The following is a 25419-nucleotide window of genomic DNA, read 5'->3' on the forward strand; positions in this document are numbered from 1 at the left end:
TTGACCCGATTTTATATATTTTTGACAATCCCACATACTATTAACATGCCACATACTAAAAAATGTTCTCTGTGTTTCATTAATGTATCTTACATACAATTACCAATCATATAGAGTAAAGTCAGCCGGATGTTCGAAAATCCTGATATTTATTTATATGGGCCTAGATCAAGTTTTCGCCCAATTTTCTTTATTTTAGGCATAAATATGCACTGTTATGAGTAAAATATGCACTCTCATTTTCATTGGGATAATTTATATATTGGCCGATATACGCGGTATGTAGTCACCCGGAAGTTCGAAAATCTTTGTATTAGGTATGCATTTTTAAACCATAGAGATACTATTATCAGCAGAGAAATCTCTGACTCTTAATTGTATATCTCATACTGTGATCGTTATTTTCAGTCAAAAGTCAACTATCTATACTGGAGTTCACATTTCCGGTAATTAAGGACTTGAACAGTTTTTGATGGATTTGGTCAATTTTCGGTCATGTGGTAGCATACTTTAAAGTAATTATTAGCACAAAGTTTTATCCTGTTATATCAATTGCTTTTTGATCAAGTGGATTTTAAAATTATCCGCCATGAGAAGTAGGTTTAGTAGGGTGGTAGTCCGAGTTCGTGAAATATGAAATGTCGAAATCGGCCGGTTGGGTCCCAAGATATGTGATTTTATCTAAAAGTGGGCGGTGGGCATCTCGGGTATAAAATTTTATGTCTCTGTCTTATTTAGTTCTAGATTTATCGCAATTTTAGTAGTTTTTAACAAAAACGTTATATGTGAATTGGGCGAATTATCTTCCGATTTCAACCATTTTTCCAGTGTCGATAGGGGTGCTTAAAAGATCTTGTCTGAGGAAATTTCGCTATTGTAGCTTAAGTGGTATGTACATTAAACCTGCTTGAGATTGGGCCACGCCCAATTCTTTTTTTTAATTTTCAACCCACAGGTGGTCCTAGCCACTGCAATCTCCTGTACCAACTTAGTAACATTAGTTCTACATGTTATTTTAGTGCTTACGAACTCCGCCCTACTTTTTTACCAAGGAATATGTTCAAGTATGTATATCCCGTTTGAACAATATACTTTTACTTCAAGATACAGCTTACACGAACGGACAGACAGACAATCACCCGGATTTCAACTTTTCTCGGCATCCTGATCATATATTTATATATAACCCTATGTCCATCTCGCTTAGTTTTAGGTGATACATACAACCGTTAGATGAAGAAAACTATTATACTCTGTAGCAACAGGTTGCAACAGTATAAAAAGTATAATATTTGTTAAATAGTGTTACTTTATGGCATGCCCACATGTACAGCTGACTGGCTACAAACACACACACACACACACACAATTATGTACACGAGAATATGCACTTGAGCAGTGACATTGGCAAATCATCAAAATTGCTCATACGTCATGTTGTCCTTGAGCTTTAATGTGCAATTGCAACTAGTTGACATTTGTTTTGGGCTCACTTCTGGTCGTGCCTATGCTGCTAAGTAGCCGGCTTTGCTAAACACATGAGCGCATACCCCAACTATTCATTAGTTGTTTTGCTCATGTTTTTGTTTTTGTTTCTTGCTTGCCATATTGTACTGTGTTAATTTTTGTTGCGATGAAAGAACGAGAGATGAGGCAGAAAAATGCATTCGAAAAGTGCAAAGCAAAATAAATATGAACCGGTCGCACTTAGACTAGCGCCAAGGCAGTTGCCTTCCCGGCAGTAGCGGCGTCGCCGCAGCGTCCACACACACACGGCCACGCATACGCACGCATACATGTTAGCACTTACAGTTATTGGCTAATGCAGCGCTTGCAACGGCATCATTGCACGAGTTTGCCGCACATGCATCCGGCGCTTGAGAATTTAGTTCTCACTCGGCGTTTGGCTCAAACAGAATGTTTATAGATTTTTAGTGCATTTCATTTCTGCTTTACCGTTGAATTTACACCGTCACGAATAAGTGCAGCGTTTGTTGTTTTAGTTGTGTCACAGCATAATTAAATAAAAAATTTAAATGAGTTGTTGTTGGTAAACCCAAGTGCAGCGAAAAATTATGTCACCGGGTTACTACCGAAAGTAACGGTGGCACGCGTAGTTTGGCACATGCCAACACATGTGAATACCGGTGATGAAGAACGCACTTGCCATATGTACATATGTATGTATGTGCATATTTCGATTGCGCCGTAAATGAGTGAAAATCGTCACACGAATTTTCTCATAGTTTTTGTGATTTTTTTGCTTTTGTTGTTGTTGTTTTTTTTATTTTGCAATTAAGTTGCCATGAAAACTATGAGCTCAGCTTGATTTTGAAAACTGCAGCAATTCGCGTGAATGCGTCCATATGTGTATGCGTGTTCATGTGTTTGTGTATTCCGCTGCGCTTTGCGGAAATCAACGACTTATCACCTTTTTAACGGCAGTAAAAGCTGTGGAGCAATTCGATTTCCACACTGACAGTTGGTGGAAAACCAAAGAACGTGTTGTGCGTCTTTTGTAACGGTTCGACTTTCAATAAACTACTCCTGCGTTGAACTTCCGGCGAAATTTATGTACAAACGTGCGTGTGAAAATGAGCGAAGTCGATGAATACGGTGAGGACGTGGAAACTTTGTGCAACTATGTGCCTTTAAGAAAAGTGATTCCCTTTGAAGTTAAATATTGGCGCTGCTCGGCTGGCAGTGGTCTGGGCGACAATTACATGTCGGTAGTTAAACGTATAGAAGTGAGCACGCATGAATTTGATGGCGGCGTGACGGAACGCAAAGGTGATATAAATGCTCTTTTTGTATGTAAGGACATGCCAAGTGTGCAGTTATGACTCAAATAGTAGTGAATTTGATTTAATGAAACTATCTATCAGTACAGCGTTCTTAGAAAACCAAATGTATGATTTTTAGTTAAGTCATCTGAAGCAAACAAATTTTGTATTAATAATATTATAAAGTTGCCCAAAAGCATTTAAGGGGTTACATGGGTTTCCTCGGGTAAAAACAGCCTTTTTTCAACAAATTTTTTCTCATATAAAAAATGAAATATTTTATTAGAATTTTTTATTGTTATAAACATATACTATTAACAAAGAAATTCTGAAATTTTTGAAAAAATTGTATATACATACATACATATATTAAACTCGGCCACAGCATTTTCGGTGACCCCTCGGAAAAAAGATGCGGATAACGCCTTAAAGGATAATCTAAATTAAAAATATACGGGTTTCAGGTAGAACCTTAACTTATAACTTGAAAGAAGGAAAAAAACTGAATATTGGATTTTTAGCAAATATTTCTACAAAAAAATTAACAATTTGGCGACATTTTTTTATATAGTTGTAATCGAAAGAAATGCTTTCGTATAGATATTTAAGAATTGTATCTCAAAGACCTGTGTAAAATTTCATGAAGGTCAGTTTAGTAGTTCTCGAGAAATCTGGCCAACCGACTTCTAAACACACATTTTCGAAGAAAACTCGTATTAAGGCAGCGCATTTAGCCTAGCTAGCTTTGAGCGCATAAGTTTTCAAGGCTGTGTATTCGAAACTATTACTTGGATGAACTTGAAAAATTAGGAAAATATTCTAGAGGTGTTCTAGAATTTAAAAATTTAATATTTTGAAACCCGTAGACACCTGTAACTCCTTAATGAATTTCCCTAGAAGTGAAGTAAGCCAGAAGCAAATGTTAGCTACAAGTCTTACAGGCCGAAAACAAGGCTCTTAACAATCTTCAATTCATCCCATTAAAGCAGAAAAGATATTATTTTACATGTCAGTAAGTTATTTACAAAAATATCTATAAACTTTCAAAAGGGAATGATGACCGGTAGAATTTACTTACGAAAACTTTGCCAACTTAGACTTATGCTTTGAATTGTTATCTTCCTTATAACAGGAAAATTTTCCTCAGCCTATGGCAGCATGACATTTTTTAGGATGTCGACGTATTGCTTCTCGTTTAAAACTCCATTAATCTTATGGAGTGAACTAACACTATTGTATACAAAACATCCCCACACCATGATTGATCCGCTACCATGCTCAACTACGAGGATAAAATTTTTGAATTACCTTCGACCATCAGGTCTTAAGTGATTATTTCTTTTACGTCATTCCAAACGACATAGTACCTCCTTTGATTTGTTGTTTTACATCAATAAGTGTTGGCAAAGTCTACGCGTCGTTTCTACGAATTTTAGTCAGAAGTGGGTTCCTGCGTGCTGCCCTGCCGTGAAGTCCAGATTCGACCAAACGCCGGGCAATTGTTCCCTTGGATATTTGGACATTATATTCTTCTTGAATTTCACGTAGAATGTCAGTGGAACTCTCTTTTTGGGTCTCCTCGTAAGACAGTAGTAGTTCTGCGGTATATTTCTGATGAAGTTTTTTGAGTTTTTTCTTTGCGTGCAATATTGAAAATAGTTTTAAAATTCTGTATATGCTTAAGGACATTCAAAACAATTTTTTTGAGCATTTGGCCTTATTTGAAATTTCTTCGCACATCTTTCCAGACCGACGAAAGTCAAAAATCTAGTGTACAGCTGCAGCGTTTCCTCATTAAAAAAACTCCAATAATACATTTTAATATATTTTAATCCACAACTTTGAAACACACCCTTACCGGAAATCAATAATATTATTGAGAAAAATCTACACCTTAACGAATTTTAATTTTTTTAAAAACTGTCTCTAATTAGCTGTCGCAGGATGGTTAGATACACAATAAAAAAATAAATAAGCTTAATATATTTCTACTACTACACGCTAAACCTTCGACATAAGCTAAGTTAAAGGATTTATATTATTTCCAGCATCACGTGTTGTTTCCACCGGGTTCATTATGAAATCAACTTTATCTTGACTAAATTTTACAAACTTCAATAAAATAGTTGAAACGAACTGACGACATTATAAATTCTTTCTAATCAGGCATTTTTCTAAGAATTTATGTAAAGATAAGCGCCAGTATTTGCAAGCCATAATAAAAATATAGTTTTTAATTGCACTATAATGCACACTTAATCATAATTATATAATATATTATCGTTGCATTAAATCAGACTGCCTTCACTTGCCTATTTTGCAACCATTCCGAATTAATAAAAAATTATATTACTTGTATGATTATTTCATATTATTCATATTTATCGGAATGAAATTCTGTGTAGTCAGAGTAGCCACCATCGTGGCTTCTGATAATGGCCGCTAGAAAGTCTAAAAAGAAACGATTTTGTTGTAAATTATATTTTCCTTACATTTCTTCTTTTTTGCTCTCGCAACTTCGCTCATACATAAGTATGTGTTGTAAATAGTTTGGATCAGCGATCGGTTGTTTGAGTGAAAATTCAAAAATGGAAAAATCTTGATGAAATTTGGTACACATTTTCCATAAGACTCTGAGGATATTGGAATTGCAGATTGGAAAGATCAACCAATGTCAAGTCCACAATATCCCGTTTGTTGAAACAAAGAAGGTGGCAAGACCTAAATAACAGATCCCAAAGCTGAACCAAAATTTGGTACAGTGATCACAGACGGACCTCACTAATCTCAACACTTTTAAAAAGTGATCGAGCGGAGCCCCACGCCCTTATAGGCGTAATGTACATATCATAGCTATTTTTAAAACTATTATATAAAAATCTTACCAGCATTTTAATATATTGTCAAAATGTCTAGAATCGGATATTAACCGTGTACATTCCCAATATTATGGTTTGGTACTAAATATTGTTGAAATCCTTATTAATTATAATCAATTCATGAATATTTATTTTCACCTACGTAATGAATGAAATATTTTTTTATAAAATCATATACATATGTATGCACATATGTATGTATTTATGTATATTGTTTCTAGACAACGTCAATTTGCATTTTTCGCAATGACCTTGCGCAACGTCAAGTCGCTTTTTGTCTGCGCTAACGCAAATACCTCGCTCGCACACTCATGTAAATCGAAATGAAAGCATTAGAACTACACTCAACCGCCCCCATCGTAGAATCCGCTTAATGCAAACAGAAGAATCTGCTCGCTTTCAAAGCACACTCATCACATCTCTTTCTTATACGAATACTCTCCAATTTGTTTTCTAATCTCGCTCACGAAGGTCATTCACGTAAACATAGCAATTTTATTTGTTTTATATTTACGTGCATATACATATACATACATATACATATGTATGTATGGATGTACTACTTTTATAGAATTTATACACATCATTCGTTTCACCGCTGTTTTATTTTTATTTCTGGAAAACATGTAAACAAAAATCAGCTGTGCATCGGTGTGCACGTTGTCTTCATATACAGGTAGACTAATATTTTTGAATAATCGATTTAAAACTTGTTTAATAACGGATAATTAGTTGAAACGACCAAAAACTTTATGGGTTCAGTATTTTATGCCGAGAACTAATAAGCGCTTATCCTCAGTAGCGGAAATTTGTAATGTAAAATTTCATCCACAAATCAAAATATTGTGCCTAAGCCTTCCAAGCGTGCATACATACATATTGATTCTCTAAAAGCAGTGTTTCTTAAGTTAGTCATTTAAGAATTTTATTTTCATCAAATTGCAACTTTTTAATAATTTCTAATTGTTTTACATTACTTAAGATATCCTTTAAATATAAAAATCTTCTTTCAGGTGCACAGTGTTTTAGTTTCATAGTCAAAAGACAAATTTTAAGTCAATCGCGCCGCCTTCTGTTTCGCTGTGATGAAGCATTTTACAATGAAATAAACGCCTATACTCATGTGATACCAGCCCTAGAAAAATATTTCATCAATGGAGACACAGTATTTCCACAATGCTATTATGCCGGCACGGATAAGAAAGGCGAGCTGATAGCGTTGGAGGACCTGAAGCAGCTCGGCTATCGCATGCCAAATCGTTTGTTACCGTTCGATCTTTATCATTGTGAAATAGTGATGAAGGCAAGATTTAAACACGCTTAGAAAAGTAACTTAACAAAATTGAAAAAAAATACTTCTTCCACTTTCATTATAGGAACTCGCTAAGTTACATGCTACATCTATAGCGGCTAAGCATTTGGACGACAGCAATTTTCGTGAGCGATATGGCAAAGTTAATGAAATTGTTTATTGTGAGGAGGCGGAAAGTTTTTACGGCAATTTGCTCACGTCCTCAATAGAGGAATCATTGAAGAGTTTGCGTGAATCGAACGTTGATGGCAGCCTTTCCGATTCCATTTGTATGATAGAGCAACTAAAAGCTGAATTGTATCAGAAAATTATGTATAGTATAAAAAATGCCAGCGATTGTGTTAGTGTAATGTGTCATGGTGATTTGTATGTCAACAACATCATGTTTAAATCCAACATGGAGGATGACAACGCATGCAAAGCACCGAAAGCGGTTAAATTCTTCGATCTACAGGTGAAACGTTGTTACCATTTTGTGGATATGCTTATTGCAATACTTATTTACATATTTTTCTGTTTATTTGCAGGCAATGCGTTATACTTCGTTCATTTTCGATATCCTTCACTTTATGTTCACCAGCACAAAACGCGAACTTCGTGATGCGCATACGAATCGTTTGTTAGAAACCTACCGTAGCGCTCTGCACAATCGCTTGGAACAACTGTTAGTTTCTCGTGAGCAATTAGAGTCAATACGAGAGACCTTTTCATTGGAAAATATTACTAAAGAATTTACTGCACATGCTCTGTACGGTTTAGCAGTATCCATGTGGGTATTGCCTGCAGTTACATTTGATCCAAATAATATACCAAATTTAGATGCCATCAGTGAATCCGTACCAAATGCCAACGAAATAAAGGTTACACAAAAATTAACCGACGAGTATCATTCCAGAATAAAAGACCTAGCGCTGGAGTTTCATCAAAACGGCTACTTTGGTACTTGGTTAGAAAAATAGTTCGAGGCACACATGCGTATACCTACATACATATGTATATGCATTTAGTTAAATTTAGCAAAAATTGTATACTTTAAGTAGCTGACAAAGGTATGTGATTAGCGTTATTTGCTCTTTGGTTCTGAAAACGATAATCAAAATGACTAAAATACATATATTTTAAATATACTGTGTATATATAAGAACCAATGTTTTATTTCACAATCCACTTTAAAAAAGTTTATGGTTTGATTGATTCCGAAAAAGAATCAAAAAATAAAATAAAAAACAATTTATAAAAAAACAATTACCGGCACTCGAAATTAATGTCCAATTAGCTTGTTTCAGCATACACAAAATGCATTTCCCAATTATAAGTTTGTTCTGAAATTCTCTTCTGATTGCAATTTCACTAACAGCTTGGACAAGCATGAAATATTGCATTCATTTTTGTAATTAACTAAATAGATGGTTAATGATGTTCGTAGCATTATTAAATGTTGTTACCCCGCAGGCACCTCATTTCTTTCCACCCCAGCCCAAAAATCCCTTAACAAAACCGGAAATCGATGCACCTTTGTTGCCTGGCGACTGCAACTTATCATCCAGCGATGGTAGTTCAATATGGCCAATCGCTAAATCGAAGAAGAGTGGTTTGCATGGTATTGCCTCCATTTCGGGTGTCATCTTGAACACATTTGGCGTTTTAGTGTGCAAAGACTGGTCTTCCTTGTATTGTGACAACCGCTCGTATAATGGTTTTGTGGATTTTTGAGACTTGGAAGTGGAAACCGAATCCTCTGAGGTATCATTTTCTAGCACACTGTATGCGTGCGCAGAAAATTTGCAACCGTCAATGGTCGAGACAAGTTTCTTCAATTCATCAGTTAATTTGAATTCATCACTGACTTTTCCGCTCAGTGATTCGTTAGCATATTTCGAAGAACGTTCGTAAAGAGCAACCGCTTCTTTCCACTTTTTCATATCAATTAGAGTTAGTGCGATGTAATAACAACGGAATGCTTTAAATGTCAGGGCCAAATTTTCCATTTCGTCTTTGTAGGCAGCGTCGTCTTCCATCCCTTGGATTTGTAACATTTCAGAGACGTTTTGCAAAATAATTTCGTATAAACGTGCAAGATCCTGTGGGCGTACCCGCTTGCCTTCGCCAACAACTTGTGACTTCTGATTTGGATCATCGAAGTTAGATTTCGCCTAGATACAATAAAATACAAGAGGTGAAATTTGACAATTATTTTTTAAATTAGCTGTTTGTAATTCTTACCTGCTCTACAAGACAGAGATTTCTTTGCAAAGTGCGACTGTGCCGTATGTATGATAAATATGCCAGTAAATATTGTACCCCGGTCACAGTCTGACCTGTGGTTAGCGAGCGCAACTTCGGATCTTGTTTGATTTCTTCTTTAACTGCTTGTATGGCATCTTTGCAATCCATCAAAATACGTTCAATTAATTCGATTTTTGAGTCTACTTTAGTAGTCTTCTCTAACGACTTATCGACTTCTTGTATACTGAGCAAAAAGAGACGAACTTTCTCTGGACGTACAGTAACCTTGCGACTGCGCCATTCAATGGTTTGCAAGCCTTCGCTACTCTCCATTTTTGTTTGACTAACCAAAAGATCCAGATTTTCCAACAATCCTTGTGCACGCAATTCAAGTAAATCATCAATTTTATTGGTGCCACCACCACCACCAATATTATAAGCACAATAACGAAGATTTGGCGTGAATTCGTTCACTTTAGCACGGTACAATTCTTGTTCATCCTCAGGTAAGGCCTTGGCAAGATTTTCGTAGACTACTTGAGCTCGTTTCAAATGCTCTAAGGCAGAACCCCACAATTGCAATTCAAAGTGTAGGGTACCATGCATCCAAGCAACATAAGCTTCACATTCCAGCTTAGTGCGCGCATCAAATGCTTCAGACTTTAAGAAAAATTATATATGAAAAAATGTTTGAAGTAAATACAAAAATAAACTTACATTACAAAGCTCTTGTAATTGTAAAGCATAGAAACATGCCCTACGAAGTTTGTTAATCAAATGGAAACGCTTTCTGGGCTCCGTGTTGGCTTCTTGTTTTAGCTGCATTGCATACGACCATGCACGTTCGGCGCTTATCAATGGAATATGTATGAAGCGTTCGTCTGCTCGTTTTCCAGTCAGATGAGCTAAGGTCACATCTTTCCGTTTGAAGTGACGCTTGTCGCCCTGAGGGTACTTTAAGGTTTTCCTGAGACGGCGAATACGACGAGTGCAATAACCACGGTAGCGTTGATAGTCACCATGCCTTAAACCATGTTGTTGTTGAGCATCTTTCACCATATGTAGAACTACAATACGAAAACGTATATATTTTACACAACAAATGAGAGAAAGTATTGGCAAGAATTAAAATGCATTTTGCATTTCTAGGTTAAGTGTAGTGCCTGAATGAATGCAGTTTTCACATCTTACTTTCTACAGTGAATATTTTGGTGGGTTCCGGTGGCGGAGGAGCCTGCTCCACTTCAGTTTTCTCAACATTTTCAGCTACAGGGGTTTCTTCGACCATTTTTAATTATAATAACAATATTAAGACGTGTTAATTTTGGTTCGAATGGTAAAAAACGAAATACAACTACGAACTGTAATGTCAAATGTCAAAACGTCATCGATTTTTGACACCACCTTAAACAAATATTTCACATAGGGAAGCTTTGTGTGGAGTCCATTTTTTTTTAATTTATTACGCAAACTTCGAACGTAATTCAAAAGAGTATTAGAAAAACGTATTACAATGAAATCTTTGTTTTTTAACATCAATGCAGAGAAAACAATAAGTTTGTTCGTAATTTCTACATTTTTTTAATATATTGGTTTATTTAAAACTACCCTGATATCAACAGAGTATAATCTATGCTGCTATCAATCAAAATATGTAGGTAAGGCAGTTCTCTTTAATGACGTTTGCGTTTTGACATTCCCTTTTGAAATTTTCTTGGCGAGGTGTTTAGTTCGCCGTGTTTAGTAATTTTTTTAATCTTTGAGGTATTGCACTTAAATAATTTAGAAAATATTTAAGATTATTTATTAAATTAAGAATAAGAGAATTTGTGTGTGGGTTATATGAAAAATTTTTGATTCATTTAGATTAAAGTAAATTGAGGTTATATTTTGAGTGCCTTAGTTGACCATGATTGTCTGTCTATAGCAAATGCAATGCCAACCAGGCTGACTTGTAAATACGCGTGTATGAATAGTTGTTCATATAGCTGGTGCGGGGAAGGGCAAAAGTAGTGAGAGTAGATTGCTTCGTTGTCAATGTGCATTTATAACAAAAAGAAAACACGTTTCCACTTTAAAAAGTCTTATAATTATTGCATATTTCTCATTTTTTTAGCATGTCGCGTAGGAAAGAGCACGAGGAAACAGATAAACAAACGCGTATTGCTATAGTTAGCGATGATAAATGCAAACCCAAGCGTTGCCGTCAGGAGTGCAAGAAATCATGTCCTGTAGTGCGTATGGGAAAGCTTTGCATTGAAGTCACGCCTACATCCAAGATAGCGTCTCTTTCAGAAGAACTTTGCATCGGTTGCGGTATTTGTGTTAAGGTAAAATTATTTATTACTAAGTTTTGCAACGTTTATCACAATTTTTATTTGTTATAGAAATGTCCATTTGAGGCCATAACTATAATTAATATACCCAGCAATTTGGAGAAGCATACCACTCATCGCTACGGCAAGAATTCCTTCAAACTCCATCGTCTGCCAATCCCACGACCTGGTGAAGTGCTCGGATTGGTTGGTCAAAACGGTATTGGTAAATCGACTGCTTTAAAGATACTTGCAGGCAAACAAAAACCTAATCTGGGAAAATACGGTGATCCACCAGACTGGACTGAAATTCTGGCGTATTTCCGTGGTTCAGAATTGCAAAATTATTTCACTAAAATATTAGAAGACAATTTAAAAGCGCTGGTGAAACCGCAGTATGTCGATCAGATACCTAAAGCGGTTCGCGGTGCAGTCGCGGAATTACTCGATAAAAAAGATGAGCGCAAAAATCAGCATGAAATTTGTGAAATGCTGGATTTGCTGCATATACGAGACCGTGATATAGCACAGTTATCAGGAGGAGAACTGCAACGCTTTGCCATTGCTATGGTGTGCATCCAGGATGGCGATATTTTCATGTTTGATGAACCTTCATCTTATTTGGATGTCAAACAACGTCTAAACGCTGCTTTAACAATCAGACATTTATTGCACCCAACAAAGTATTATAAAACAGTTATACATTTTTTAATTGCCTATAATAATGTAAAATACTTATTGCAGGTTCATTATTGTGGTGGAGCACGATTTATCAGTCCTGGATTACCTCTCTGATTTCATTTGCTGTCTCTACGGTGTACCCGGTGTTTATGGTGTGGTTACTATGCCTTTCTCCGTGCGTGAAGGCATTAACATTTTCCTGGACGGATTTGTGCCCACCGAGAACATGCGTTTCCGCACTGAATCGTTAACTTTTAAGGTAATGGGCTTTAATTTGTGGTAATAATAAATAGACTTAAAAATACATGTTAATTTTTAGGTATCTGAATCGGCTACAGAGGAGGAAATTAAACGTATGAACCACTATGTATACCCTGCAATGAAGAAGACATTGGGTAAATTTGAACTGACCGTGGAGCAAGGTCATTTCAGTGATTCAGAGATTCTTGTGCTATTGGGAGAAAACGGTACCGGCAAGACCACATTTATTAGAATGTTGGCTGGTAATTTACAGCCAGATGAAGAGGTCGATTTGCCAGTCTTGAATATTTCGTACAAGCCACAGAAAATTTCACCAAAGTTCCAAAATTTGGTGCGTCACTTGTTGCACGATAAAATTCGTGACGCATACGTGCATCCTCAATTTATTGCGGACGTTATGAAACCTATGAAAATCGAGGAAATCATGGATCAAGAAGTGCAGAATTTGTCTGGTGGTGAATTGCAACGTGTTGCTTTAGTTTTGTGTCTGGGAAAACCCGCTGATGTATATCTGATCGATGAACCGTCCGCCTATTTAGACTCTGAACAGCGTTTAGTAGCGGCTAAGGTCATTAAGAGGTAAATAAAAAATATTTATTTTTTATGTTACTTTTGGTTAATTTTTATTGTATATTTTCATAGATTCATTCTGCATGCGAAACGTACGGGCTTCGTGGTAGAGCACGATTTCATCATGGCTACTTACCTGGCGGATCGCGTTATTGTGCTCGAAGGTCAACCCTCAGTGAAAACTACTGCTTTCTCACCGCAATCTTTGTTGAATGGCATGAATAGATTCCTGGAACTCTTAGGTATTACTTTCCGTCGCGATCCCAACAACTTCAGGCCACGCATTAACAAAAACAACTCTGTAAAGGTACACCAATTATTTTCAAATGCACCCACAAGCTTATGCATTTGTATTCATAAACTGATATCTATATTTTTCACATGCAGGATACCGAACAAAAACGTTCCGGTCAATTCTTCTTCCTGGAGGATGATGCCGGTAATTAAACGGATATATTTTATGAATACTATCCAATGGGAGAACGTCGCATTTGCACTCGGAAACTTATATTATTTAGACATAAATATTTTTATGCAATCAAGTTTTGTAATCTTTACAAAAAATAGCAAAAAAAAAAAACAAACATAGCTCAACCCAACCAAAGGTTGGTTTATATTAAGTGCTGATTTCTATTTTTGTAATGTTTTTTTTGCTTGATCCCAATTTTGTCTTGTAATGTTAACTACAATCTTAAAGCATTGCAGAATTTTGTGTTAAAAACGATTTTGTACAATTTTTCAACCATAGTAGAATCAAGCAAACATTTGTAATAGAAAATAAATTGTTTACAAGAGCGAACCAAGAGCCGACAAGATGCGTAAATGAAATTGTGTTGCCATTTAAATAAGTTTTTTTTGTAGAAATTTGTTTTGGAGTTCCCAGGGTGGAATTTGTTAAGAAGCTGCGTTTTACAAAAAGGCAGCGCATTAAATTGATTCGAAAACAACAACCTCAGTCTACATGCTATTAAATTACATTAAAACTTTTATTGAGACTTCAGGACTATCTAAGTGGTATTTTTGCTTTCTTATAAAACACTTCGCGTAATAATAGACTTGAATAAGCAAGCTTGTAATACTTTTGAAATAATATTCTATCGCGCACTCTTTCTGCTTTTTCTTCCATCACAGTAAATATAAATACGCTTGCATATAGTTATTGCAAAAAAGCTACAAAAGCTCTATCTTCATTTTCATAGTTGTAGATATTTGCAGAAATTTGTAGTTTCCGTTACATTTTAAATAGAAGGCAAACATTTGAGATTGTTGGCCTTACCCAAAAATCATAAAAAGTATGAAGTTTGATTTTTTATTTATAATTGAAGCGCAGTAGTAATTCGATAAACGAAACGTCAAAGAATTTGATTTTTTAGTAATTCGATAAACAAAATATCAAATAATTTCTCTTTTTTTAAGAAATTTTAGCGACTCAATGCAAGAGATCAAAATAGAGCTTAGTCACAGAAATTTACTATAGTTTTCTTATTTTTTCAAATGTCATCTTATTTACTTTTATGACTTCTTCGTTTATTGGATTACTATCGCAATGGTTAACTTTAGTTTAAATAAATATTAATAAAATGCTAAAAATCGTATGTCTGCCACTTTTCAAAGTTTTGAATTAGTTCAGTGCGTCTGTCTTTTTCACATTGTTTCAACGTTTTCAAAATAAATTGGCGCTTATTAAATATACTCGCTGATGTACATATGTATGTATGTACATTTATGTTAAACCAACATACTTTTATTGTTCTCTTTCAATACTCTTCCAAAACGGAATTAAATTTTTGATTTTCATTTATTATTAGCTTAAGTATTAACTTATATTAAGTTACAATAAAAATGCGCCAAAAATTGACTCAATTTTCAAGTGTACACACCGCTGTGACGCGATGCAGTGCCTGAAGACTATTCGCATTACCATAGTATATTTTTAGAGAGACACTTAGAGAGCAAAGTTAAAAATTTGAACTGCATATTTCAAAAACTAGTTTATCTTTCCTTATTTAGCATTGTAAATGTTCACTTGCTCTATGTTAACTGGTGATGACCACAAGCTTTTGTGGCGGTTGCAGTATTTTTGGTTTCCCGCGGTTGCGCTGATCAATCGGATATCATAAGATCCTCCATTTCATTGCTCAGATCTGAAGCTTGCTTGCGCAACCGTATTGCCTGCCAATAGTTACGAAAATTTTTTTAAAATTATAAACATACTCGAAAAGTAATTACGATCTTACTTTCGCACGTAATTCCTTTTCCTGTGTGACCAGTTCTTGTATTTGTTGCATAGTTTTGGTGCTATTTTTCTGTTCGATTGTCCAACGCAGATAGAGCTCTGGAATTTACGGTAGTAAAGAATTTATAAATATTTGTAAGTAACTTTTAGTGCATTTGGTAGCATTACCGCTCCACAATTCCAATGAGATCGGTGCCACGCTTGGCCAAATTACACTCGAATTTGGTTCGTATAATGGATTTAGCACATTTTTCAGCACATCGGGTCGGTTTAGGTAAGACCACAAACTAGTGGTGCGCGTATGCACGCCCAACTCATGTCGTTCGCGTTCGGAATCACACAAAAATGTACCATATTGCGAGAAATAACTGTGCTCATAAAGTAAAATTAGCATTTGCAAGCTAAATTCGAAACTGCAGGGGAATTGTGTATATAGCTGATATATACAATCGAGAAATAACACAAAGGAGGCACCAGAGTTTTTCGGCCGATTCTGTGCGGGCGTATAACAGCCATAGCGATGCCGTGATGCAAAAGGGTGACCGGCCTGTATCCATTCCCGTTCAATTAAAGCTTGTATGCTAATTAAAGAAAAATAAGTGTGTATGAGAGAAATTTCAGTTAGTAAAATGTTAGGCATTACCCGCGTACTGTGCGGCAATCAGGATTAAGTATTATCTGCACCAGTGACGTTACAATTAGTGTGGAGTCCAAACCTTTAGAACCATGCACCAGCACCGGGCTGCCTTCCTGATCGAGGCATTGTGCAACTACACAGGCAGCATTCAGTGAATTCAGTACGAGACTTAACCAGCCGCTTGCTTCCAGGCGTGACAACCATTTGTCCGCAGAACATGTAATATCATTGCATGCTGTAATAAAATAAATTATATCAAATACAGACAGCAGCTTTGAAAATGTGCTAATACCTTCAATAAGTTTGGTGTAACTATCCAAAATTGCTGAAGGCGCCGACACATTGCCAATAGCCCGATTCACTTTCTTCCACTGTGAGTAATGTTGATCGGTTTCGGTGTTTGATTTACCCTTTCCCCAAGTGTCAACGATAAACCCCTTTTTACTGCGTCCCAGCACAACGTTCAGTATCGCTTCGTCAGCACGACAACGTTTAATACCTTGTATGGAGACGGGCTGTGAGCTGCGCATTAGCGTAGCCTACAAAGGCGGACAAATAAAAGTAAATGAATAAACATTTTTTATCGGTTAGCGGTTTGAAAACAGTAGACTAAATCGTCAATCCATTGTACATAAAATATATATGAAGGCACAACACAAATATTATTTCTCTTCAATTACATTCATTAAGAAATATTACGTAGATTATTTTAATTAAGTCAATGTTATGTGTTCATAGGCAACTTTATATACAAACGTTGACGATAAACTGTGGAGCTGAGATGGAGAATGTTTTCTTGTTTACTCGCATCAATAATTACTGTGATTTTTATACACTCACCCCATTTTCATGCCGATAGCTGAGCACCGGAAATCGACCGCCATCTCTGAATGCAGCTGATTGCACAATTTGTTCGTCCGTAATAGATTTAGGCACAATAAGCGCAGTACCATACGTTGGACACACACTAAAATCCTTATTGACTGTGGTGATACGCCATTCACAACCCCCAACAGCACCAGTTACCGCCCCACCGCCGACACCACAATTTTCATTACCATTGTGTAGATTGCTGGCAGCACCGGAAATTAGTTTCGCAAATTCTAGTTCGGGGCTATACAGACCAAAAGATATATACTTATATATATGAAAAGAAAGTCATGAAATATTTTAATTTTTTGTATTTACCGGAACATAGTGAATCCATCCTCAAGTATGGTATACATTGGTCGATAGAAAAAAGGATATTCGAGTTCAGGATTGTGTAACGAACTGAGTGCCTCCAACGACGCTGCTACATTAAAATATTCCTTAGCATATTTAATCTCTAGTGAAATGATGCGTAAATCTTTGCACTTCAGTGTTATGATGCCGCCCATCACCATGTTTTGCACCATAAATGGTTTTTTCTCCACACAGTCGATATTTTTGTGCAGTAACTGTGAATGAAAAAAGGAATAAATATAAATATACATACATGTATAGTATGTATAATATACAGACAGTATGTTAGCACGTTTGCTTTGCTCAGTCAAATATGTTGACATGGTATATGCTAATTTTAAAGCAAACAATACGCCTGACTGAACTAATTAAATATGTTAGGTACAAGAACGAAATGGTGTTAAGAACATAGCAACAAATTGACACACTCCCATCATGTTTCCACGTCAATGCATGCTCAACGATCTTGTGTGTCTACATATGTATATTGACCATTCACTTACCCATAACTCTTGGCTATTCTCCTGTCTGGCGCTCAACAACAGATGATGGCCGGTGATACAGAGCGTTCCCTCAACTGTTGCATGCAGGTGGTCGTGTAAGAATACACCGTCCAGTTTTGGCGTTTTTATGAGATCGGCAAACTCCATATTTATGCGATTGTCAAGTTTATGTTGTTACGTTTTCCAGGTCACTGGCACTATATAGCGCTGCACTTTGGTTTGCAACTGTATATGTGAGTGTGTATTGCAAATGCTATTATTTTCAGATACTGATTCAATTAGCTTTTCACATTTCCATTATCACAGCAGAGCACGCGAAAATGGGGTATTACGGTGCAATGCAATGGCAGGCTCAATTGATAGAACAAATCTATCGCACCGATGAATTTGCCTTTGCCTTCTTTTTGTGTACAAGTCACTCATTTACTTTTTGTGGGGGCGGATGACACTGGACACATTGTTGATATTGTTTTTTGTTTTTGTCAACTTTTTTTGCTCACTTTTCCGCTACTGTCGTTTGTAAAATAATAATTAAACAGCTCTACAGCATAAGACACATAGTAATGTTTCGTTTTTATAAATAATTTCAAGCCATATTTTGTCCGATTTACACAATCATTTTCAGAGAAAATATGATAAGAATCGACGAGCGAACTGAATATGTCTGGCAGTTTTCTTTTGTTTTGTCAAAGGCAAAAGTCGAAAACAATTTTCTTTGACAAAAGCTTGACGTTTGACGTTTACTGGTAGATTTAAAAAGCTTTAAGCTCAGCACATCACTGAACCAAATTTATTATAAAGTGCGTTACGTTTGAAATATTTTTATCTACAGTATGAACTTAATCGGGAAATTTATATTTCTTTATTTTGAAGCATTTCTGGATTTTTACTATTTTAATGCGCTGGAGTGCGTATGGGTATTCGTATGCCGTTAACCTTAATATTAACAACTAAAGTCCAATTAATTTTAAGGTTTGTAAGGAGATGAATTTATGTATTGATATTTGGAATTCTGTATACCCAACAAAGCGGCAAAACAAATATTGTCCCGGTTTTATCCATCTGAGTTTCTTTAACAAATCTCTCATCGTCCTATCGATCAAGGCGCTTGAAAATTTCTAGTCCGGTTTCGATGGTTTTCGAACAGCTGGAATTTAAAATAGATGTGCTTCCCTTTTTTGGCCCTTTACAAACTTTATATTGAAGTTCAATGTTAATAGATTTGTCCTGTTGTTGTTGTTGTTGCGCCAGAATTCTGTTCCCACGACAGTCGGGTCTCTGTAACCGGAACGGACCCGGATTTTTATCCGGCCAAGGATTGTCAACTCGGCAGAGTTCTGCCGCTACAAAAATAGGTTGGTCCTCTCATACGATGGTTGATTTTTGATTGAGGGCATTAGGTGCTTTACCCATTTCGTCTCTTAATGTTGTTCTATCAGTTGTTAAATATCCAAACTGAGATTCCTATCGCAGGGACTACAGGGATCGAACTTTAGTAAGGTTTCGTACTAAAACAGAAATAACGTCTCTGGTGTATGATGAATTAGCATAGGTCGTCAGGTTATACAAATATTCAGACCACCACTACCGAGGTTAATATCGAGCGATGTGCTATATTTAGGGGTCCATAGTTCTGGGCATTCATGGTGCAGAATGACGAATAGTCTATTTGTATATGTTCCGCCAGCTCCATTGGGTAAAATGTTGAAACTACACAACTCAGTAGATCTGAACCACTGTTTACTTGGTTTCTTGGTCGACAGCTATCGATATGCCCTCCTGTCAGAAGCAAACGGCAATCTCCTCCATCTTAGAAGGGGTTACGGAAATAAGTTTATGCAGTTTATAGAGATTAACAAACCGATAAGTAACTGTGTAAGTAGTTATAAGCTGTTATAATAACATTTAGTGGTAATCTCGGCTCTCTTCCACTTAAGAAAGTAAATTGGCTTTCACTGCGCTTCTGTGGTGAATATCTTGTATGTCTTATTTACACTGAAAACAACAAAACTGTAACTCACCTTTGAACGTTTTAACAAATAGACAGTGCATACACATTTTATGCATTTATTTTCTCCAATAAATCTAATTTCTTGCAGCTAGTTTAAGAAATAGTTTGCATTTTGTATCGATTGTTTTGCAAATTTTCACTAATTTTTTGCTATGCATTATTTTTTTGTAAAGGGAGGCTTACTTGTAAAAACTACTAGAGCCCATGTAGACTTTTTCTAATTGTCTATAACGATTACCACTCAGAAATTGCTTTTTTATATGTCTATACTAGGTATGTAGGTATATGGGTTTTTAATTTACATTTTACGAAATGTTTAGTGTATTCATGATGCAATTATATAAGGTTGCTGTTAGGTGTGATTCAAAAATACATTTTTCAAACCAGCCAGCCAATAAAAATGTGTGCTTTAGAGTGGTAACTAATACGAATAGATAGTAAAACAACCATAAAAAAACATAAAAAAGAGTATTTGGCATTATGTATTAAAAAATATTTTTGTAAGCAGAAGCACGTTTTCCACTAAAACAACCTTATATAACTGGCGTATTTTTTCATATAAGATGGAATCACAATGAGTCTATTACATAAAGAATTGAGAAAAAATAGCTCATTTCTCAAAATAAGTAATTTGTATATAAAGTAAGGCCTGGGGATGTAAGCCAAATGCACTTTAATAGTCTTAGTAATGATTTATGTTGAAAATAAAACAAAATGTGTTTTCGTTCTTACTAGTCATAAATGCCAAGTTGGAAGTTTCTTTAATAAAAAAAATTTTGTACCGATTACAAACTTAAACATATTTTAAATTAATACAAAACGTTGCTTCAATAATATAATAATAATAATAATGGATATTTAATTATAATTATAATTGTAATAGTAAAAAGCAAAACTTGCTAATTCGGTAATAATTTACATGAACTGAAAGTAATTAGACAAAAATTAACTAATTCAAATAATTAAATAATAAACGAGTAACTTAATGCTAAAAGTTTTTTCATGAAACGAACAAGTGATTAATCGAGAAATGCTTAAGTATTCATTTAAATACAATTATATGTTATAAACGCTAATTTATGGCGCTCTTTCCTTACACTAATTATGCAATATTCGTATGCATGTATGTTTGTGTGTGTATGTAATCGTTGTCAATGTTAATAGTAAATGCGACATTGATGATTTTTACTGTGTAGGTTTCGCATTAATATATATACAATCTTAAAAATAATTAAGCGAAATTAAAATTTACAATTGAATATGCATATATTTAACTCTTCAATTATGTATGTAAGTTTGTATTCCACGAAAACGGAAGTATGCAGCATGAATGGAATGCTTTAGTACGAATGAAAACGGTAAAAGCACAAAAAAAATCGTTGTATGGAAAATAAAAAAATTACGATGCGAAGACACAAATGGGAAGACAGTGTTTTTCAAAGGACCTTAATAAAGTGAAGAAAATTTACGCGAAGCTACGTATTATTTTTCATTGGAAGTACAACGAACAGCAACAAGTTAACTGGAGTTTAATTTCAAATGCAAGTAAGCGACAAAATAAATTATATGTAGGTGTTGATTTTTTTTCGTTGAAAATATGTATGTAAATGAAATGAGCTTGTTTGGATGTAGGATTTAGTATTAAAAATTAAGTGAAATATGAAATGTGCGAAAAAGTTATAGAAACCTGTTGCTATTCCACATACGGATTACTTTCTGCAAATAAGCATTCACATTTTTTTTTATTTTTTTATAATGTGCATTGACACTTGCAACCATTCAGTCTTTAAACATATAACTAAATGTCTCTGTATAAAATATATGTATATACAGTATATAATGGAAACGTTTATGCTGGCCAATAACAATTTATGATAATTCATGGTGTTAACATATACTGTTCATATTTGAAACAAGTAACATTAAATAATGAAGTAAGTAATAATTTAGAAACGTTGGAAATAAATAACAAATTTCTTTAATAATAAAGTTACAATTAATTTACAATACATTCTTTATAATTCGAATTCTAGTATAACAGCGTTGTATAAAAATTCGTTCAACATTTAACCTTCATTTTTTTTTGAAAATAAACACTGAAAAGTAAAGCTTATTTGCAGAATCTTATGTGTTGAGTTGTTGCAGTGTTTAGTGCTGTTCTTTCTTTAACTTCATTAAGTTAGTTTATAATTAATTAATTCTGGTCTGTTATACAATTTCCCTACACGCTTGTATAAAGGATTTGTATAATTTCAGTTACTAATTGTTACATTACAGTTATCGATTTCTCCTAGTTCAACAGTTACTATACAAAAGCCTTTTTTCAGAACAAATTTTATTTTTTTTTTTAGCTTGGAGCATTGCATATAATGCAGTAAATTGGAGTTCATTTCTTATCTGTTTCAACTATGCACTGCTGACCTCTGTGAATTGAGGTGCAAAGTGTATGTTAAGCCAGAGTTTCTAATTTAAGTTTATAAATAAATCCAGTTATATACTACGTACTCGTATAAGTAGTACAAGCTTATGTAAATATTTCTATATATATAAGTATATCTACAAACAGACTACAAAGCGTTTAATTTAGAACTAACGCTTGTAGTTGCATACTCTTGCCTAATTTCACTTAAAATTTGTATACAATTATGTAATAATAAGTAAGTATATATTTATATAATAGCGTTGTATAAAATAAATAGTCTCACACGTACATACGCATGCGTATACGAATGCGAATATTTTAGTATATTAATAATAATTCGTACAAAGTAAGTATTTGTTAAATAGATTTACGTAAATATGTATATATATATATAATAAAAATATTTAGAACATAATTTTTTATACAGAATTTGAACTTTTGCTTGTAGTATTGGTTGCTTGATATTTATGTTACATTTCTGGGAAGTGGTTAAGTTATACGCTATAACTTGTAACAGCACACCTTTGTGGGCTTCTGTCCAAATCAGCACACTATAACGATTATCAGACGCATTACGAATTGAGTTTCATAGGTAAAAAAAAGAAATGAGCGTCATGCCCACTTATAGCTGCCATTTTACATAAATAAATTTGTTTGGTAAGTAAGTACCTATTGCTTTTCAAGTGTTTAGGTACATAACGTCCCAAGCGAAGCGCTTCTTGTCTATCTTCTACTACTCATAGGTATATTAAAACTACATACTCCTATTTACTAACACTGAAAAGTCGGTGCAACGCGCCACATTTTCCATTGCATCAGCTATTTTAGCTGGTACGGATATGCGCGCACGTGTTGCATTTGTGGCAAAACTTGCGGTTGTTGCTGCTGCTGCTCTGGCTGCTGTGTGTGCAATACGACTTGTTGTTGGTGCTGCTGGTGTTGTTGTTGTTGTTGATGCTGCTGCTGCTGATGTTGTTGTAAATTGAAGTGACCGGCCGCATGCATCATATGCAAATAGTTGTCATCACCAATTGGCGCTTGTCGACTACCGTACTTCAGCTCACGCGCTATGCCAGCTTTGTAGTTGCGATGATCGCGATCGATGGCGTATGCCACTTTGCGCAGTTGTTCGATTGTGTTTTTAAATTCCACATAAGCGGCTGGCGATTGTTGTTGCAATGCCAAAGCGGTGGGCGCAAGTGGATTGTGGCCCTGCTGCAAATGATGAAAGGCAATGGGATCAAGCGGTGCCACCAATTGTGTCATATGTGACATAATTAACGTGTGTATGCGTTGTAGATCAAGCGCAGGATCGAGTGAGGTGACAAGATCCATTTGAAAGTAATTGATCGCTTCGGCGGAGACAGTGCGACAGCCGGGCGCGTTCTCGTCCGAACGCGAACAACAACTATATATGCCGTTCACAAAGGCGGACGGATGGAAATACTGCATGCGGATGGAATTGGTAAGGCAGATCTTGTGCAACAAATCGACCCATTCACGCTCCTCCACACAATTTGTTGCCTGGATAATAAGCGAACGCTCTTTACGTATGATCTGCAAGGAAAATATTTAATATATTACTTGAGTTAAATAAAAATTGATCCATAAAAGAAAAATTCCATATATCAATATTTTTTTTGTAGACATATTTGTAAAGTTCCAGCTACCCATAAGAAAAAGTATCTGTGAGTCCCTTACACAAAAATAATTATAATACACACATACATATGTATAAGTAATGCTTTAGGATGTTCAGACATCATTAGTTAATTATTTTACAACTAGATGTGGCAACAATTTAAACAAAAGCTAATAATGTGCACACAAATTGTTGTGAACCGGCGCACTGGGACAAGTATATTGCAGCAAGATAAAACGATTAATTTCTGTAGTGTCATAATTTACACGTTGCAAACGCCTGAGCATTTGCATGAATACGCTTAATTGCAACCGTGGGTATGACAAAAGCTGTTGACAAATTATAATTGTGTGTTTATTGCTGGTTAATCCAATTCTATTAATTAGAGTGTTACTATATATTAAAAAAAATATACCTTTATTTTAAATTAATAAAATTTTTAATACTATTAATGGACTTTAAAACGAAAGTTTGAGTTAGAGAGATTTTTGCAACGCAAAATATTTCATCCGGAATGAATTGGCTGATGAGCTTGCCTACTCCGCAGCACCCACAAAAATGGTAGGACCTAAATATTTTTTTGCGTATGGTCCCCACATCATAAAGGTGCTGCTCAGCCTCAATAGCACCTAGCAGTATATTCGAATCTATCAAATTGCCGGGGCTAGGTGAATAGTCGTGACTTAGGAGAGGCCACAATAGACCTTAGGTCCCGGTGCAATCCTCATTTACTTATCTAATATAATCTATATATTTCATACCTTTGTATATAGTACAACATAACATATAGAACATAAAAATTATATACATATATTTGATAATTATTGTATGTATGGATATTTTAAAATTTGATTTTTTGATGGTTAGAACGACAACAAACTTTCAGATCCTAAGAAACAAATAATTTTGTTAATTTTCTAAAAAAATTTCTTTTTATTTACACTTTTAGTCTCTATTAAGCAAATGTACATAAATATATAAAAATTATTCAACGAAAGTTGTATAGGGAAAGTGGCGTTGGCGCGGAAGCCAGCGTGTGGCAAGTATGGAAATATATACATGATGACATCTAACATGAGAGCATTGGGGGGAAAACACACGAGATGGCATATAAATATCGTATGCTCTAGCAAACAACTTGAGCGTACTATTATTACATTTTTTACAACTTCTCTACAATAGCAGTGTAAACTGTAAAAACACTATTGAATTTGTTTCGTGTGAAACGCGATGCTCATTATGTTGCGTTTTTTTATTGTTGCAATAACTATTGCAAAAACAATTCTATCCAAGTGTACCAAGATATGATTAAAAGTGCATTGTCCATATATACATATTGTATACTTTACACACTACTGATTAACACAATAACACAATGTGCAACATAATTCGCCTTCAAAACTAACGCCCGTTGCCAAGCGATGATTTCACTATGAATATAGCGTCTTCAGTGTGCCGGCGTAGGCTTTTGCAGAAGACCAAGTTGAAATAGATAACATTTACGGTCATATATACATATTTAGTATGTCTATAAATGTGAGCGTACATAGGTTTGTTTGTGTGTGTTGAAGTGGTGAGCTACTTTACTGTGGGCGTTGCAATTATGTTAATAATATATTTTTTCTCTTATTTGTACTTTATATTGATGCTCATGTATGCATGTACATATATTTGTAGCTATACCTACATTATCTAGGTATGTTTAAACGGCACAGAA

At 35.1% G+C, this 25419-nt stretch overlaps 5 protein-coding genes across 7 annotated transcripts in view; 2 read left to right on the forward strand and 3 right to left on the reverse strand.

The window, feature by feature from the left end:
- Window positions 1-1779: 1779 nt before the first annotated feature.
- LOC105225025 (hypothetical protein) lies at window positions 1780-8068 on the forward strand. Of its 2 annotated transcripts, none has more exons than XM_049459138.1 (4): window positions 1780-2814; window positions 6676-6965; window positions 7039-7428; window positions 7502-8068. In XM_049459138.1, the coding sequence occupies exons 1-4, from the start codon at window positions 2595-2597 to the stop codon at window positions 7931-7933; spliced, it is 1332 nt and encodes a 443-aa protein (XP_049315095.1). In that variant the 5' UTR covers window positions 1780-2594; the 3' UTR covers window positions 7934-8068. The 2 variants fall into 2 exon arrangements, with proteins under 2 accessions (XP_049315095.1, XP_011201628.2); XM_011203326.4 differs by having other exon boundaries at window positions 1803-2790.
- A 22-nt stretch (window positions 8069-8090) lies between these two features.
- On the reverse strand, window positions 8091-10577 carry LOC105225024 (signal recognition particle subunit SRP68). The gene is made up of 4 exons (XM_011203325.4): window positions 10392-10577; window positions 9918-10267; window positions 9198-9860; window positions 8091-9127 (listed from the first exon to the last, which is right to left on the reverse strand). Exons 1-4 carry the CDS (start codon window positions 10486-10488, stop codon window positions 8432-8434), a joined length of 1806 nt encoding a protein of 601 aa, XP_011201627.2. The 5' UTR covers window positions 10489-10577; the 3' UTR covers window positions 8091-8431.
- A 277-nt stretch (window positions 10578-10854) lies between these two features.
- Window positions 10855-13855, forward strand: LOC105225023 (protein Pixie). The gene is made up of 7 exons (XM_011203324.4): window positions 10855-10964; window positions 11317-11530; window positions 11588-12198; window positions 12260-12455; window positions 12516-13036; window positions 13100-13334; window positions 13415-13855. Exons 2-7 carry the CDS (start codon window positions 11318-11320, stop codon window positions 13472-13474), a joined length of 1836 nt encoding a protein of 611 aa, XP_011201626.1. The 5' UTR covers window positions 10855-10964; window position 11317; the 3' UTR covers window positions 13475-13855.
- An 862-nt stretch (window positions 13856-14717) lies between these two features.
- LOC105225022 (myotubularin-related protein 9) lies at window positions 14718-18316 on the reverse strand. The gene is made up of 8 exons (XM_011203323.4): window positions 17628-18316; window positions 17089-17339; window positions 16741-17014; window positions 16193-16439; window positions 15907-16135; window positions 15432-15844; window positions 15265-15362; window positions 14718-15199 (listed from the first exon to the last, which is right to left on the reverse strand). Exons 1-8 carry the CDS (start codon window positions 17772-17774, stop codon window positions 15131-15133), a joined length of 1728 nt encoding a protein of 575 aa, XP_011201625.2. The 5' UTR covers window positions 17775-18316; the 3' UTR covers window positions 14718-15130.
- A 1362-nt stretch (window positions 18317-19678) lies between these two features.
- The window catches only part of LOC105225021 (GTPase-activating protein), a 36916-nt gene continuing 31175 nt past the window's right edge, over window positions 19679-25419 (reverse strand). For both annotated transcript variants that reach the window (XM_011203322.4, XM_049456989.1), the window contains exon 6: window positions 19679-23617. In XM_011203322.4, coding sequence (XP_011201624.2) covers window positions 22880-23617 — 738 coding nt within the window. In that variant the 3' untranslated portion in view covers window positions 19679-22879. The remainder of the gene's footprint in view (window positions 23618-25419) is intronic.

Source organism: Bactrocera dorsalis, chromosome 5, assembly GCF_023373825.1.
Source record: "Bactrocera dorsalis isolate Fly_Bdor chromosome 5, ASM2337382v1, whole genome shotgun sequence".
NCBI classification, from domain to species: domain Eukaryota; kingdom Metazoa; phylum Arthropoda; class Insecta; order Diptera; family Tephritidae; genus Bactrocera; species Bactrocera dorsalis.

Excerpts from the sequence above, each read along its gene's own strand:
- LOC105225025 (XM_049459138.1), top strand. The coding sequence starts at position 2,595 with ATGAGCGAAGTCGATGAATACGGTGAGGACGTGGAAACTTTGTGCAAC. Across the intron at positions 2,815-6,675 it reads TATAAATGCTCTTTTTGTAT|GTGCACAGTGTTTTAGTTTC; the intron begins GTAAGGACATGC and ends ATCTTCTTTCAG. Across the intron at positions 7,429-7,501 it reads TTAAATTCTTCGATCTACAG|GCAATGCGTTATACTTCGTT; the intron begins GTGAAACGTTGT and ends GTTTATTTGCAG.
- LOC105225024 (XM_011203325.4), bottom strand. The coding sequence starts at position 10,488 with ATGGTCGAAGAAACCCCTGTAGCTGAAAATGTTGAGAAAACTGAAGTG. Across the intron at positions 10,268-10,391 it reads CAAAATATTCACTGTAGAAA|TTCTACATATGGTGAAAGAT; the intron begins GTAAGATGTGAA and ends TTCGTATTGTAG. Across the intron at positions 9,128-9,197 it reads ATCTCTGTCTTGTAGAGCAG|GCGAAATCTAACTTCGATGA; the intron begins GTAAGAATTACA and ends TATTGTATCTAG.
- LOC105225023 (XM_011203324.4), top strand. The coding sequence starts at position 11,318 with ATGTCGCGTAGGAAAGAGCACGAGGAAACAGATAAACAAACGCGTATT. Across the intron at positions 12,456-12,515 it reads CTGAATCGTTAACTTTTAAG|GTATCTGAATCGGCTACAGA; the intron begins GTAATGGGCTTT and ends GTTAATTTTTAG. Across the intron at positions 13,037-13,099 it reads GCGGCTAAGGTCATTAAGAG|ATTCATTCTGCATGCGAAAC; the intron begins GTAAATAAAAAA and ends ATATTTTCATAG.
- LOC105225022 (XM_011203323.4), bottom strand. The coding sequence starts at position 17,774 with ATGGAGTTTGCCGATCTCATAAAAACGCCAAAACTGGACGGTGTATTC. Across the intron at positions 17,015-17,088 it reads GATGGATTCACTATGTTCCG|CCCCGAACTAGAATTTGCGA; the intron begins GTAAATACAAAA and ends TGGTCTGTATAG. Across the intron at positions 16,440-16,740 it reads GCTATCGGCATGAAAATGGG|GCTACGCTAATGCGCAGCTC; the intron begins GTGAGTGTATAA and ends CCGCCTTTGTAG.